The 15,965-nt window shown below is 35.9% G+C and overlaps 1 protein-coding gene across 2 annotated transcripts in view; it reads left to right on the top strand.

Moving 5' to 3' along the window:
- The window catches only part of LOC310720699 (mediator of RNA polymerase II transcription subunit 13-like), a 102,093-nt gene that overhangs the window by 56,899 nt on the left and 29,229 nt on the right, over positions 1-15,965 (top strand). For both annotated transcript variants that reach the window (XM_083531561.1, XM_083531560.1), the window contains exons 3-4: positions 486-570; positions 699-782. In XM_083531561.1, coding sequence (XP_083387687.1) covers positions 486-570; positions 699-782 — 169 coding nt within the window. The remainder of the gene's footprint in view (positions 1-485; positions 571-698; positions 783-15,965) is intronic.

A 15,965-nucleotide genomic window follows, 5' to 3' on the forward strand; every position in this document is an offset into this window, starting at 1 on the left:
AAGCAGGGTAGAAGGCAACAAGAAGTCTGGGGTTAACGTGGATGAGACAGAGGGAGTCAGCGATGTAAACATGACTGAGAACAGAGACTTTCCTGATCATCATCATCCTCATCTTTTCTCTGCTTGTGTTCTATATGGTGGATGTTCAGCCTGGATACATGTATAAAATAACAACATTGTTAATTATTTTATATTAATATTAGGTGAGGTTCAGTTACCAGCGTGACACTAATACAGGTAGTGGTAATGGCTACTTTTTACTTAAGTACATGTCAGAGCCCAAACGTCTTCACGTTAACTTGAGTGAAAAAGTGTCAGTACATCAACTTTTACCAGAGTCTTTTAAAACATAAGTATCTGTACTTCTACTTGAGTAAAGGTTGTGTGTACTTTTGTGTACTGAGCAGAAAATGTCAGGTGTGTGAAACATGTCAAACTGCTAATATTGTTACTAATAATTTTATGGTGTGTGTTTGTGTTTGCAGTGGTCGAAGAGGGACTGTGGGAATGTGGGCTTTCCTATGAGTGCAGGACACTCCTCTTCAAAGCTGTTCACAACCTGCTGGAACGGTAAAGTCCTAAATAATGCGCACACACACACACATACACACACACACACACACACACACACACACTTGTGGAGCTTGCAGTAACACCCTTTGAAGTCACTAATCACTTTTCGGTGGTGTTGTTTCCAGGTGCCTCATGGACAAGGACTTTGTGCGCATCGGCAAGTGGTTCGTCAAGCCGTATGAGCTCGAGGAGAAGCACCTCGGCGCCAGGTGAGTCCTCGACTAAGAAGCATACCTTCGTTTCCAGGGGGCGTGATATTCCAAATGCCACGCCCCCCTTTAGACCACAACGTAGTGGATTTCTTTTGTAATTTTCATATAAGCATATAAAACCCTGCTCTTCCACATTATTCATATTGCACAGGATTGCAACATTTTATTTGTTGAAGAATGTCATGTCAGGAATGTTGGACTTTTTCCAGCGACAACTTTATGGTTATAGCAACGATAAACTCAATGTGGAAGTGAAATGGTGGCTCAGTTTGTAAGATGTTGGACTTCTGCTTGGAAGGTTGTGGGTTTAATTCCCAGCATCACCAAGCTGCAAATCCTGGGCCCTTGAGCAAGGCCCTTACCCCTTTAATGCTCAGTTGTATCTCGCTCTGGATAAAAGTGTCTGCCAAATGTCACAAAAGTAAACCGTAAACTCCTCTGTCCAGTCATGGATTATATGCAGTCTTTTGCATGAGCTGTTACTATAGCAACAACAATATATTAGAACATGAACATTGGTGTAAACATATCGTTCTAGTTCCTGCCTTCTGACCAATCAGATTCACTCAGTGCCTTACAGTCCACTTGTGGTAACTGCAGTTACAGCATGTGCTTATTTAATGATAATGACGTTGCACATAGATTTTATTGTCAAAATATTTGCATTACATACATAATTTTTATATCTCAAATATCATTTTTTAGAAAAAAAAAAATTTTAAAACACAAGCTTATTTTTTTATATGGAAAAAAAAAGAAACAGTTTGTTAATACAATTTGGGGAAGCAGTAATAAGTCACGATTAATTATGCATTATTTTTATATAAAATTTATAATAATAATGATGATAATAAAAAAATAGTTATTATATCATAGTAATAATAGTACTTATATAATAGTATAATATAATAGTAATATTATAATAGATTTTTTAATGATGTTGCTGGTGGTACTTTTAATAACAATAATAATAATAATAATAATAATAATAATAATAATAATAATAATAATAATAATAACAATAATAATAATAATAACAATAATAATAATAACAATAATAATAACAACAACAACAATAATAATAACAATAATAATAATAATAATAACAATAATAATAATAGTATTAATAATAATAATAATAATAATAATAATAAAAATAACAACAATAATAATAATAATAATATGAAGAAGAATAGTTTATTTTGCTGGTGGTGCTGTTAATAATAATAATAATAATAATAATAATAATAATAATAATAATAATAATAATAATAATAATAATAAGATAATTATAAAATGATTATTTTTAGTAGTAGTAGTAGTCTTTGTGTTTGTCTATTTAATAAATTATTTTTCTTCATTAATACTCAGTTTTCTTATAATATTTAAATTAATCAGATCGAGATTTGTATCCAGTTTCCCAAACCTCAGCTGTCACTACAGCAATGAGATATTGGCTGAAAAAAAGGGGCGTGTCTCTGTGCCAAGTGAATTTTTCCCTCAACCATATTTAAAAAAAATAACAGCAACATCAATGAATAGGAAAACCTGTCTGGGAAAAAAAAATTTAGCTAATATTGTGTATGTTACAGTTTGTAGGACAGTTTGCAACGTTCCTGCTGACGTCGATTTTCTTACAAGTGGTTTAATTGCAAAGAAATGTTTAACAGTGAAACGGTTTCATTCAGCTGTCGAGATTGTCTGTAGTCGGTATATAATCACAGCTACGATGCTCCCCAATACGTTTCATGCCTCTCTGCTGTGAAAAAAAACCGCGAGCTCGTCCCTCGAGATAATACACTCGAGGTGTTGTCTTTGGAGTGAGAGCGCTCCCACCTCTCGCGCACTTCTCAATGACAATCCTCGGCAGTGTAGTGTCACAGCAGTTCGCACCATGTGGCGGAGGAGTTTGCGAGCGTTTAGTCGTCCCCCCGGAGGCACCGGTGGCAACAAGTTTGCAGGTGGGGGAGTGTGTTGGTGGGTGGGGGGTTGTGACACTCGTGGCAGTGTGTGTGACGAGGATGACAGTATGTGAGGGGAGAAAGGGTGCCAGTCGGTCCAAATGTGTGAGAGTGTAAGGTGTGCGTGTGTGTGCTGCGAAAGAGATAATGGAGTCAGATTAGTAGGCTGTCAGAGGAGCCTTTTTGAGTGAATTGTTTGAGTTGACATTTGATTTTTCGACTGATGGGATGAAGATTTATTATTAATTATCATTTATTATGATTGATTTTAAATTGATTTTCTGCTTTGTCTTAATTTTTTGCTTGGTATTAGAACAGAGCCAGGGTTGCCATATATTGAGTTTTCCATCTGAATATATATACACACACCCACACACACAAATCTATATTAAAAAAAACAACACACATTTCCTGGTTTGAGCACAGAGGTTGTGTGTGTATATATATATATATATATATATATATATATATATATATATATATATATATATATATATATATATATATATATATAGAGAGAGAGAGAGAGAGAGAGAGAGACAGAGAGAGAGAGAGAGTCACAGCATGACAATGCTCCAATGCTCCTGTGTGCACATTGAGCTTGATGAAGATATGCTTTACGTGGGTTAGAATAAAAGATTTTGAGGCACCTGTTATAAAGCTTTGACCTCAACCTTACTGAACACCTTCAGGATAAATTGGAAGACTGACTGGCCTCCTCACCTCACCTACATCACTACCTGACTTTACCAATCCCCTTGTCTTTGAATAGACACAAATCTCCACAAGCACACTCGAAAATCTAGTGGAACATCCTGAAGATTGAAGGTTATTATAACAGCAAACTAGAGTAATGTAGAAGGGGATGTCCAAAATTCATAAGAATCTTAAGGTCAGGTGTGCATAGCATGTTGCTATTTAACAATGATATATGAGTAAATGTGAGCGTGGTAAAGCACTCTATAACGAGATGTTATAACATGACAAGGTGCATTATTCTGGTTGTATAAATTCCAAACGAGAATAAATAGGGCATTTTATTTTTAATCGTAATTTTATTTTTATGTTTATATACTGCGTTTTAATGGTAAATCCTCTGTTGATTGTTTTCCTGTAACATAATATGTTGGACTTATGTTCAAAAGGGAGTGAGGGTAAATCCCACCAACACTAAGCTGCTATTGTGGGGCCCTTGAGCAAGGCCCTTAACCCTCAACTGCTCAGTTGTATAAATGAAATAAACATAGTGACTCTTGATAAGAGCATCTGCCAAATGCCGTAAATGTAAATGTGGACAAATGGTTGTTGGACATGAAAAGCAGTAAAATGAATTGGTTTACTGTTTTTTTTTTTTTTTTTTATCATGAGTGGTCTTGTTTGCATTGTGCTATTACTAGAAATAACAGAAGCATTGTACATATTACTTTTCTCTCTCGGAGAAATATTTTGTTTGTCCTTGTATTACAAATAGAGCAAAACATTGTTTTTTTTCCCCCTCCCATTTAAATGTTTTTTTTTTTTTTTTATCTTTACACAATTGCTTACTGATGAGATTCAATTGTTCATTGTAAACACACACACACACAGACACACACACACACACACACACACACACACACACACACACACACACACACACACACATGCACGCACGCACGCACGCACACACACGCACACACACACACCGCACGCCAATGAAGAAACATTAGAGACTGTTGCATGATTTTTTTTTTTTTCTGTCAATTGTTTTTTCTTATATTCATGAGATAATCATTGTTTTTAAGAAGGTAACAGAAACGCAAACACGAAAGCAGTTGTTTTAAGCACGCCAGACTCGTGTAATGCTTAATGGCTGAGCAGGTGTTGTAGCCTGCAAAGGAAATGGTTTTATTGTTTTTTTTCTTTCACCCCTTGTGTCTATAGAAGAAAAAATCACACAAAACCATGAATGAAAAGAGAAGGTAAATATATTAGAGATATTTATTCACAAATTTAAATTGGGTTGGTAAAAATGATATCCAGGATGGATTCAAACCACTGAGTACTGAGTTAGAGTGTAAAACTTTCTTTCGGCTTCTCCCATTAGGGGGCGCCACAGCGGATCATCCGCATGTTTGATTTGGCACATGTTTTTACGCTGGATGCCCTTCCTAACGCAACCCTCCCCATTTATTCCGGCTTGGGACCGGCACTAAGGCTTGTGCAACCCTAATGGCTGGGGTTGGTTCCCTGACGGGGATCGAACCCGGGCCGCAGCGGTGAAAACGCCGCATCCTAACCACTAGACCACCAGGGAACCTTACTGCGTGTATAGTGTACTAAATAAGGTATGAGTGGAGTAGAGGTTTTGGAGACTACTGACTGAAATGCATACTAGGCTATACAGCATAACAATCTTTAGCTTATGGATGGAACTTAATACAAATAATCAGAAGGCCCAATCCTGTTCCAGCAAGACAGCACCTCAATACACAAAGCCAGCTCTATGAAGATATGCTTTACATGGGCTGGAGTGGAAGATCATGAGTAGAGCTCTGAACTCAACTCTTTAAACACCTTTTGGATGAATTGGAACGTAGTGAATGGTCTGGTGCCACCCAGATGAGAATGGGTTCCCTTTTAAATCTGTTTCCTCCCAAGGCTTCATGCCATCTCAGGGAGTTATTCCTTACCAGATTCACCATTGGCTCACTCGTTAGGGACAAACTTTTCCCACCCCGTGGCTTAAACAACGAAGCGGCTAATTTATGAATTTTTCCTGGGTTTTTCCCGGTTTCACAAACTTCAAGCCAAAAAACTGAACCCCATAACATTAGACCAATGAAATTTCCGAACGGAAACAAAAAAAAACGCACCTCACCTGTGTTCTGAGCTGCACGGCATCGGGGGAAAAAACTTCCACCGAGTGATTTTTAAATGCACGACGATGCCAAAAGATAAACCCCCGAGAGAAATAGTTGTGAAAGGAAGGAGGAAGACAGTGAACAATGACTTTCTTGGTCGGCTACTGTTTAGATACAAGCCGTTGTAACACGTTGAGTCTGGGTGAAGGGAGAGCTCGCTTCTGGCATGCTATTCCCAGAATACCGCTATGCTCCTAAAGGAGGCGTAAAATATTTCACCCGTTACACCGTGTGTAACGTGTCTTTCGTTAAAGCCTGTGTAAAGTACCTTAGTGTAGACATTAGTGTAGACAGGTGCGGCTTATTTATGTTAAAAATAAAAATATGTGTAAAATTCAGTGGGTGCGGCTTATATATAGTCCGGAAATTACGGTATGTTGTTTTATAGCCACTTTATCTCTGTAAAGCTATTTTGGGACAAAGTTTATTGTTAAAAGCGCTATATAAATTTAAATAAATTGAATTGAATTGAAATGAATGCTGCCTGCACCCTACTCACCCTACACTGGTACTTGACTTTACTAACACATAGCTACACAAACTCACCAAAATCTAGTGGAACATCTTCCTAGAAGAGTGGAAATGATTATAACAGCAAATGAGGACTGAATGTGGAATGGGAAATTCAAAAAAGCACAAACGAATCTTATGATCAGGTGTCCACAAACTTTTGTCCATATAGTGTATATCTCCCTATAATATCATGTAATGACAGAGTACAGCATAACACTATGTAGTGTAGCGATGTAACTGAATAACTGAACGAATAGATAATGTGTTTTAAATAGATACAAATAATGAAAGAATAAACAGACCTCACCAGATGGATCGCAGGGCTTGCGGTTGAGACTAAACTGGACTGGTGGCCCAACAAAAAGGATACATTTGCATGCAGGTGACTAAAATTGGGCTTACATGGGGACACTATCTGCCATCAACAAGTGCTGTGCTGCAGCATTCGTACTAACTGCCTGGTCCTGATTGGGGTGGTTTAAATTTGCCTACTATTGTGTTTCTGTTTTCGTTGTACAAATATTGCGGGCAACTACAAACCAAACACATAAAAGCAACTGGATTGGGAAATATATCCCCGCCCACATCTCTAATGCTGCATTGACCAGTTATAAACAGGAGTTCATGATGTAGCCACGGTGATTAGTGATTAATAACATTTGCACAGAGTAGGAACATTGTGCAACACTGCTACTTTCTAGTGTTTTAAAGCAGTAACTTTTCCACAGGGTGCAATAAATTACATTTCCATAGAGCCCAATGCATAGCATTTATTCGACAGTGCAATGGATACCATTTCTATAGAGTACAATGGATGCCATATCCATATAGCGCAATGAATAACATTTTAATAGATAACGTTTCCATAGAGCACGATGGATAACGTTAGTCGAAAGTTCAATGAATACCATTTTTTGTAGACGACAATGGATGCCGTCTCCAGATAGCTCATTTGATAACGTTTTTATAGAGAGCAATAGATAACATTTCTATAGAGTGCAATGGATAATATTTCCACAGAGCGCATTTGATAGCGTTATCTGAGAGCCCAATGGACGCCATTTCTATATAGTGCAGTGGATCGCACTTCTATAGAGGTCAATAGAGAGCATTTTTATAGAGCACAATGGATAACATTTCCATACAGTACAATGGATAGCGCAGTGGATAACATTGGAATAGAGTTCAGTGGATATCATTTCTACAGCCATTTCTATATAGTTCAAAGAATAGAATTTCTATAGAGTGCAATGGATAATATTTCAACAGAGTGCAATTGAAAGCGTTATCTGAGAGTGCAATTGATACCATTTTCACTGCACTTCTATAGAGGTCAATGGATAGTGCAGTGGATAACATTGCCATAGAGTTCAACGAATATTATTTCTACAGAGCACCACAATGGATAACATTTACATAGAGTTCAATGGATAACATTTACAAAGAGTTCAAGGGATATAATTTCCCCAGCGCACAATAGATAATCTTTTCCTAGAGTGCTTTCCCATAGAGCTCAATAAATCAAATGGATGGTATTTTCATACAAGTAAAAGTACAATGGAAAAAACCCTTGTGTTCACTGTAAAAAATTAATTTTCCTCATGATCCTTGTAGTGTTTCTTATCCCCACTACAGACAGATGTAGAGTTGGATTAGTAACTCTACTGGGCTGTGCTGTTTCAAGAACTGGTTTAAAAACCAAATTTAATTAACTTCCTGTTTACATAAAATGACACAAACGATTTCTTTGTAAAACTGCTACTAATTATGTTAGTGTGATATTTACTATTATTGATTTCTGGATTCAAAGCAACTTGAGTTTTTTTTTATTTTTATGTCAAACACTTTATGGGTTTGACATAAAAATTTAAAAAAACTCAAGTTGTGTCATAATCCTGGTTGCCAGATTGTTTCAGTCTTTCAATCAGAACATGAAACCTTGTCTACACATGATCCTGGAGCAGCGCAGTGACTTTCTACCAAACCGATTAAATCGTAAACAAAAGTCTCAATGAGAACGAAGGAGAAGCAATCTGGCAACCCTAATATAGTGAGAAAAACAAAACACTACAGGATGATAGTATGCAGTAAATAAATGATGGAGTGAATGAAGCATGAAATGAAACATGAATGAAATGAGAGCACGAGGATAAGAATCGAGGATAAGAGCAGTATCCTCAGTTCTGTCTCAACAACGCAGCGGGAGATCAGAACATGTCTCTCTTTCTCTCATTGTCTCGGTGTGTCTCTCTCGCTCGTCTCCCCGAGCGTCTGATTCGCTTTGAACAATAAGGACTGATGTTTATCCCTTACCGGAGTGAAGCGGCGCGTGTTGGAAAAGGGAAATGGAAACACGTTTTGTGTTAGCAGTGCTGGAATGTTTACATGCATCCAGTGTGTGTGTGTGTGTGTGTGTGTGTGTGTGTGTGTGTGTGTGTGTGTGTGTGTGTGTGTAAGAGAATGTATATGAGGGAGTTTTCTTTGTGTGTACGTTGTATGATTGGGGAGGGATTGTGTGAATATCAGAACAGCAGTGGCGGGAAGCTGAGATTTGCTGCGCTTCCCCGCTGAGCTGCTGGAAGAATGGGGAGAGCTCTGTCATTAGGGTATGGAGAGGAGGGGGATGTTAAACCCACCTGATTCTTTTCTGCTTTGACAGCTTTGTCTGTGCCACACTATCAGCTGCTGCGCCTCCTGCAGGGTCCAACACAGAGCCAAGCAGTGAATTATTGAGCAGCCTGAGAGAGAGAGAGTGAGAGAGAGAGAGAGAGAGAGAGAGAGAGAGAGAGAGAGAGAGAGAGAGAGAGAGAGAGAGAAACACACAGACACACACACATGCCATTCCTAAACACCGAGAAATCCGCATGTGCCAAAAATATGCACAAACACACACACACACATACATGCATACACACCACTCACGATCTGCCTGCTTTTCTCTCTATATCTGATCCTTTTTTCTTTAATACTAGAAAAACCTTTAGGGCTGCACATTTGTTTATCATCTAATATTATAATCATATATAGTGTTTCATTCTATTTATAGTACACTTTTTCTATACATATACTTAGCTTTAGGTGCTCAAAAACCAAAGAAAAACAAATTTTAATGATAACAAAAAAAAAAAAAAAGAAAGAAAAAAATACAATCATTATAATAAAATGATAGAGTAAATAAAATTAATTGAATGTAAAAAATAAAACAAGATTTCTGAATAGAAATAAATACACACAAAAAAACCCATGATAACATGAATAAAAGAATAAAAAAAAGAATAAAAAGTAATATCACATTTAATGTTTCTTATGAATGATTAATATCTAATAATAATATATATATAATATATTATTCTATATAATTATGAATATAATACAATGAAAACATTTGAATTACAAAAATAAAATATTCAAAAAGCAAATCAGAGGAAGTACATTTTTATTTTATTTTTTATAAAAAAAATATATATATTTTTGTGTTTATTTTATGTAAAACGTTAAAAAAAAATTGTTAAGCTTTTTAATATATGGTCTTGTCAGTAGTCTCTATTGTAAAATTTTTTTTTTTCTCTTTTTTTTTTTTAGTCATTTTCACGAATTTCCCTTATAGTTGATAACACTTTATTTTAAGAAACACATTAGGTGTTAATTAAAGTCTTGCTCTTTTTCCCACTGACTTTATTTGTAATGTTCCTAAGCACTTCCACTGCACTGTAATCGGGGATCCGCTGTGTAAAAATGATTAATAAATACATTATTAGGTGTGATAAATTATTAAATGCAAACTGCTGAGCATGAATTAATCATCCAAACTCATATCTTATTAGCATGTAATGAGCAATATGTCATACCTGTAGGTTCTAGGTAGTGATAAGTGACTTTACTACAAGATTTCTTCCATATCCCATTATATATCCCCTCATATACATTTTTTATTCATTCTTTCCATTAAATTTTTAATAATTTAAAAAGAATGCGCTGTAGCGCTGTTTTATTTGACACTTTAGTTAGTGTCTGATAACATTTACATACTAAATACAGTGTACAATGGATAACATTTCTATAGAATACAATTCATAACATTTCTATAGAGTACAATTGATCAAATTTCTATAGAGTACAATGGATACCATTTCTATAGAGTTCAGTGGATAACATTTCTATAGAGTCTAGTGGATAACATTTCTATAGAGTTCAGTGGATAACATTTCTAGAGTTCAGTGGATAACATTTCTATAGAGTCTAGTGGATAACATTTCTATAGAGTTCAGTGGATAACATTTCTAGAGTTCAGTGGATAACATTTCTATAGAGTCTAGTGGATAACATTTCTATAGAGTTCAGTGGATAACATTTCTAGAGTTCAGTGGATAACATTTCTATAGAGTTCAGTGAATAACATTTCGATAGAGTTCAGTGAATAACATTTCTATAGAGTACAGTGGATAACATTTCTATAGAGTTCAGTAAATAACATTTCTATAAAGTTCAGTGGATAACATTTCTATAGAGTTCAGTGAATAACATTTCTATAGAGTACCGTGGATAACATTTCTATAGAGTACAGTGGCTAACATTTCTATAGAGTTCAGTGAGTAACATTTCTATAGAGTTCAGTGAATAACATTTCTATAGATTACAGTAAATAACATTTCTATAAAGTACAGTGGATAGCATTTCTATAGAGTACAGTGAATAACATTTCTATAGAGTACAGTGAATAACATTTCTATAAAGTAAAGTGGATAGCATTTCTATAGAGTACAGTGGATAACATTTCTATAGAGTACAGTGAATAACATTTCTATAAAGTACAGTGGATAGCATTTCTATAGAGTACAGTGGATAACATTTCTATAGAGTACAGTGAATTTCTATAGAGTACAGCAAATAACATTTCTATAGAGTACAGTGAATAACATTTCTATAGAGTTCAGTGGATAGCATTTCTATAGAGTTCAGTAAATAGCATTTCTATAGAGTACAGTGGATAACATTTCTATAGAGTTCAGTGAATAGCATTTCTATAGAGTACAGTGGATAACATTTCTATAGAGTACAGTGGATAACATTTCTATAGAGTTCAGTGAATAGCATTTCTATAGAGTACAGTGGATAACATTTCTATAGAGTACAGTGGATAACATTTCTATAGAGTACAATAGATAACATTTCTGTAGAGTCAAGCGGATCACATTTCCATAGAGTACAGGGGATCACATTTCCATTAAGTACAATTGATCACAGTACAGTGGATAACATTTTTTATTTCAATGTGTTAAAATTAAATGGATAACATGCCTATAGAGCACAATGTTCTATATCATTTGCTTAAAATACAATGAGTACACTAGAAAACTTTCAATAGAAAAAAAAATTTCATAGAGTACAATAAATAATATTTGTATATTTTTTATAATATATCTTTTATATTTGAAGTAATTGATTTGTCAATTATAGTTAGTAACATGCTATTTTAGAAATATATATATATCATGATCAGGGATCTGGTGTGTAAAAACAAAGAATAGATATCTTAAATACCCCACCTTGTGTTACCTCAAAATACTAATAAATAAATACATACATAAATATTTATCTGTAATCCCAGCCTGTGAGTCACATTACTGACCCACAAAACTCAATTACCCAGCGTGCATTTCATGGCGGAGCTTGCGGCTTGAAAGCAGGAGGCGCTGTAACCTCCGTAACGCTTAGTTAACTTTCATTCTTCCCCCCATTGCCCTGAGCGTGAGGACTACCAGCACATCTCTGAAGTGATGCCGCCTTCGCCACCCCTCCTCCTTTCTTACCTCGCTACCTCCCTTTTCCCTCCAGACCTCCTCTCCACTGACTCTCTCCCTCCCTCTTTCCCCTCCTTTCTTTGTGTCTGGCAGTGCGCACTGCACTGTACGTTGGTAACAGATTGCATCAGACTCCCAGAGAGAGAACGAGAGAGAGAACGAGAGAGAGAGAGAAGAGAGAGAGAGAGAGAGAGAGAGAGAGAGAGAGAGAGAGAGAGAGAGAGAGAGAGAAAAAAAAGGTAGAAGTAGAAAGAAGACAAGAGAAAGCCTTATAAATGGATTGTGCTGATTAGGATAAACACGCTTTTAAATAGAAACACAGGACATACAGCAGCATATGCGTGCTGAATTAGCAACACTGTTATGAGTTAGTGGTGTACATAAAAAATTAATAAAAAACAATATATAAATATAGGAATACATATCAAAAATTATGTATTGCTCTTGTTATGCTGCACATTACAATCGCTTTACATATTGAAGTGCAGTTTGTTTAGGCAAAGCATGCCATAATTATTTTTTTTTTTATCTGAGTAATTCATCAAGATATAAAATATAACTTTTACAAACTTGTATGTGAAAATGTATATTGTGGGTGGGCTATCAGGCTATCAAGCTATAACAATGGACACAAGTATAATATGCAAATTACTTTGAATTTAAATATACCTATGGCCTCATTTGCATAATTTAATAATTACTTTAAAAGAAAATGTAAAGTAAAATTAAAAAATTTTAAAGTTCTTTTTTTTTTTAGGAATTTACAAAAACTACCACATTTACATATATAAGGCTTTATTTATCACGTATGTGGCATTAATAAATATGTATTATTATTATTATTATGTTTATACATTATAGTCTTAATACCAATGCCACATTTTACCAACGCACCTCTATATGATATTTGTGTATTGCAGTGGTCAGTATAGTGATCAGGAATTGATGAATATGTTGTGCATTGTCATTGTTCAGGCATTTTCTCTTCTGAACCAAATTAAAATTTTTCCACGTACACTTTGATGTTTTAAACGCTGCTAACCCACAGAGCGTGTCTTTTACTGCACACAGAGCATGCCTGCTTTTGATGTGTGTGTGTGTGTGTGTGTGTGTGTGTGTGTGTGTGTGTGTGTGTGTGTGTGTGTGCGTGTGTAGACAGTTTTCCTAGCCTGCTTTGGCTGGGGGGGAAAGGAATGACATTGAGACATTAGCCATCTCCTTGGCAACAGACATCGGGTGTCAGGCTACATCACGGGGTCACTCGGACACTGAGCTGCTTAGCTGGCTCAGGATAAAACTACATTAGCCATGTGTTTACTTATCGGAGGACACTTTATTTCACCTTTTAACTCCATGATTCTGTTCATTGAAATAAAAAAAAAAATAAAAAAAAAAAAAAATATATATATATATATATATATATATATATATATATATATATATATATATATATATATATATATATATATATATATATATATATATATATATATATATATATACAGTGAGGAAAATAAGTATTTGAACACCCTGCTATTTTGCAAGTTCTCCCACTTAGAAATCATGGAGGGGTTAAAAAGATCTAAAAAGAAAAAATCCAGAAATCACAATATATGATTTATAAACTATTTATTTGTATGATACAGCTGCAAATAAGTATTTGAACACCTGTCTATCAGCTAGAATTCTGACCCTCAAAGACCTGTTAGTCTGTCTTTAACATGTCCACCTCCACTACATTTATTATCCTAAATTAGATGCACCCGTTTGAGGTCGTTAGCTGCATAAAGACACCTGTCCACCCCATACAATCAGTAAGAATCCAACTACTAACATGGCCAAGACCAAAGAGCTGTTCAAAGACACTAGAAACAAAATTGTACACCTCCACAAGGCTGGAAAGGGCTACGGGGAAATTGCCAAGCAGCTTGGTGAAAAAAGGTCCACTGTTGAAGCAATCATTAGAAAATTGCAGAAGCTAAACATGACTGTTAATCTCCCTCGGACTGGGGCTCCATGCAAGATCTCACCTCGTGGGGTCTTAATGATCCTAAGGAAGGTGAGAAATCAGCCCAGAACTACAGGGGAGGAGCTGGTCAATGACCTGAAAAGAGCTGGGACCACCGTTTCCAAGGTTACTGTTGGTAATACACTAAGACGTCATGGTTTAAAATCATGCATGGCACGGAAGGTTCCCCTGCTTAAACCAGCACATGTCAGGCACGTCTTAAGTTTGCCAATGACCATTTGGATGATTCAGAGAAGTCATGGGAGAAAGTCATGTGTTCAGATGAGACCAAAATAGAACTTTTGGGTCATAATTCCACTAAACGTGTTTGGAGGAAGAAGAATGCTGAGTACCATCCCAAGAACACTATCCCTACTGTGAAGCATGGGGGTGGTAGCATCATGCTTTGGGGGTGTTTTTCTGCACATGGGACAGGGCGACTGCACTGTATTAAGGAGAGGATGACCGGGGCCATGTATTGCGAGATTTTGGGGAACAACCTCCTTCCCTCAGTTAGAGCATTGAAGATGGGTCGAGGCTGGGTCTTCCAACATGACAATGACCCGAAGCACACAGCCAGGATAACCAAGGAGTGGCTCTGTAAGAAGCATATCAAGGTTCTGGCATGGCCTAGCCAGTCTCCAGACATAAACCCAATAGAGAATCTTTGGAGGGAGCTCATACTCCGTGTTTTTCAGCGACAGGCCAGAAACCTGACTGATCTAGAGAAGATCTGTGTGGAGGAGTGGGACAAAATCCCTCCTGCAGTGTGTGCAAACCTGGTGAAAAACTACAGGAAACGTTTGACCTCTGTAATTGCAAACAAAGGCTACTGTACCAAATATTAACATTGACTTTCTAAGGTGTTTAAATACTTATTTGCAGCTGTATCATACAAATAAATAGTTAAAAAATCATACATTGTGTTTTCTGGATTTTTCTTTTTAGATTATGTCTCTCACAGTGGACATGCACCTACGATGACAATTTCAGACCCCTCCATGATTTCTAAGTGGGAGAACTTGCAAAATAGCAGGGTGTTCAAATACTTATTTTCCTCACTGTATTAGTGCTGTCCAAACTAACGCGTTAATAATGCATAAGGCAAATTTCTGTTTGACAATTTTTACCACAAATATAAAACAGGCAAAAATGAGACTTTCACTGCAACATGACCTCCTTTCCTTTACTTAGATATAAAAAATAAACTTCACCGAAAAATTATTTTTAATCACTACACATTTGTTTTACTGATGCGTCAAGTCGCAAATTAAGCACCAAAATCCGCCATGATGAGCACATCCGGCAATTAAAACCGTCCGTGTGGAAACATAGCAAAAGTTTCGTTCTGTGTCCTGATGATTTACGTCATTTAGAACACCATAATTACTTTCAAACATTTACAAGAGTATTTTTACGAGCTGCGCTGTCATCTGAAAATGTAAAAAGGTTTATCTATTTGGGCAACTGACTCAGTGGAAAGAAAGTGAAGTAATGAAAACCTGGTATTTATATGTTCTTTTTTGTGAAAAAAAAAAAGGAAAAAAGCCAATGTTGATTGGAGTTAAACACTTGAAAAGTATTTATTTAAGGTACATTTAGAACAGATACAAATGTGTAATTAAGTTACAATTAATAACGAGTTAACGCATGACAATATATGTATATATATATATATATATATTCCAAAGTACAGAACATTGATGCATATCATATATCCAAAACATATACAGTGGTACCTCAGGTTTTGAATTAAATTTGCACCCTGAAAACTTCGTATACCGAAACAAATTTCCCCATAAGGAATAATGGAAAGTAATGTGTTTCGAACGGCCCCAAATATTCATATAAAAATTCATATACAACCAATACGGACTAATATTATTTAGTATTTAGCATTTAATAATGGTGCCTTAACATCTAAAACAGGAAAACAGTATCGTTACTTGGAACTTCACCTTTTAGAAGAGCGAGTGCTGGCGTGATGGAGATGC

Source organism: Silurus aristotelis, assembly GCF_946808225.1.
Source record: "Silurus aristotelis genome assembly, chromosome: 26".
NCBI classification, from domain to species: domain Eukaryota; kingdom Metazoa; phylum Chordata; class Actinopteri; order Siluriformes; family Siluridae; genus Silurus; species Silurus aristotelis.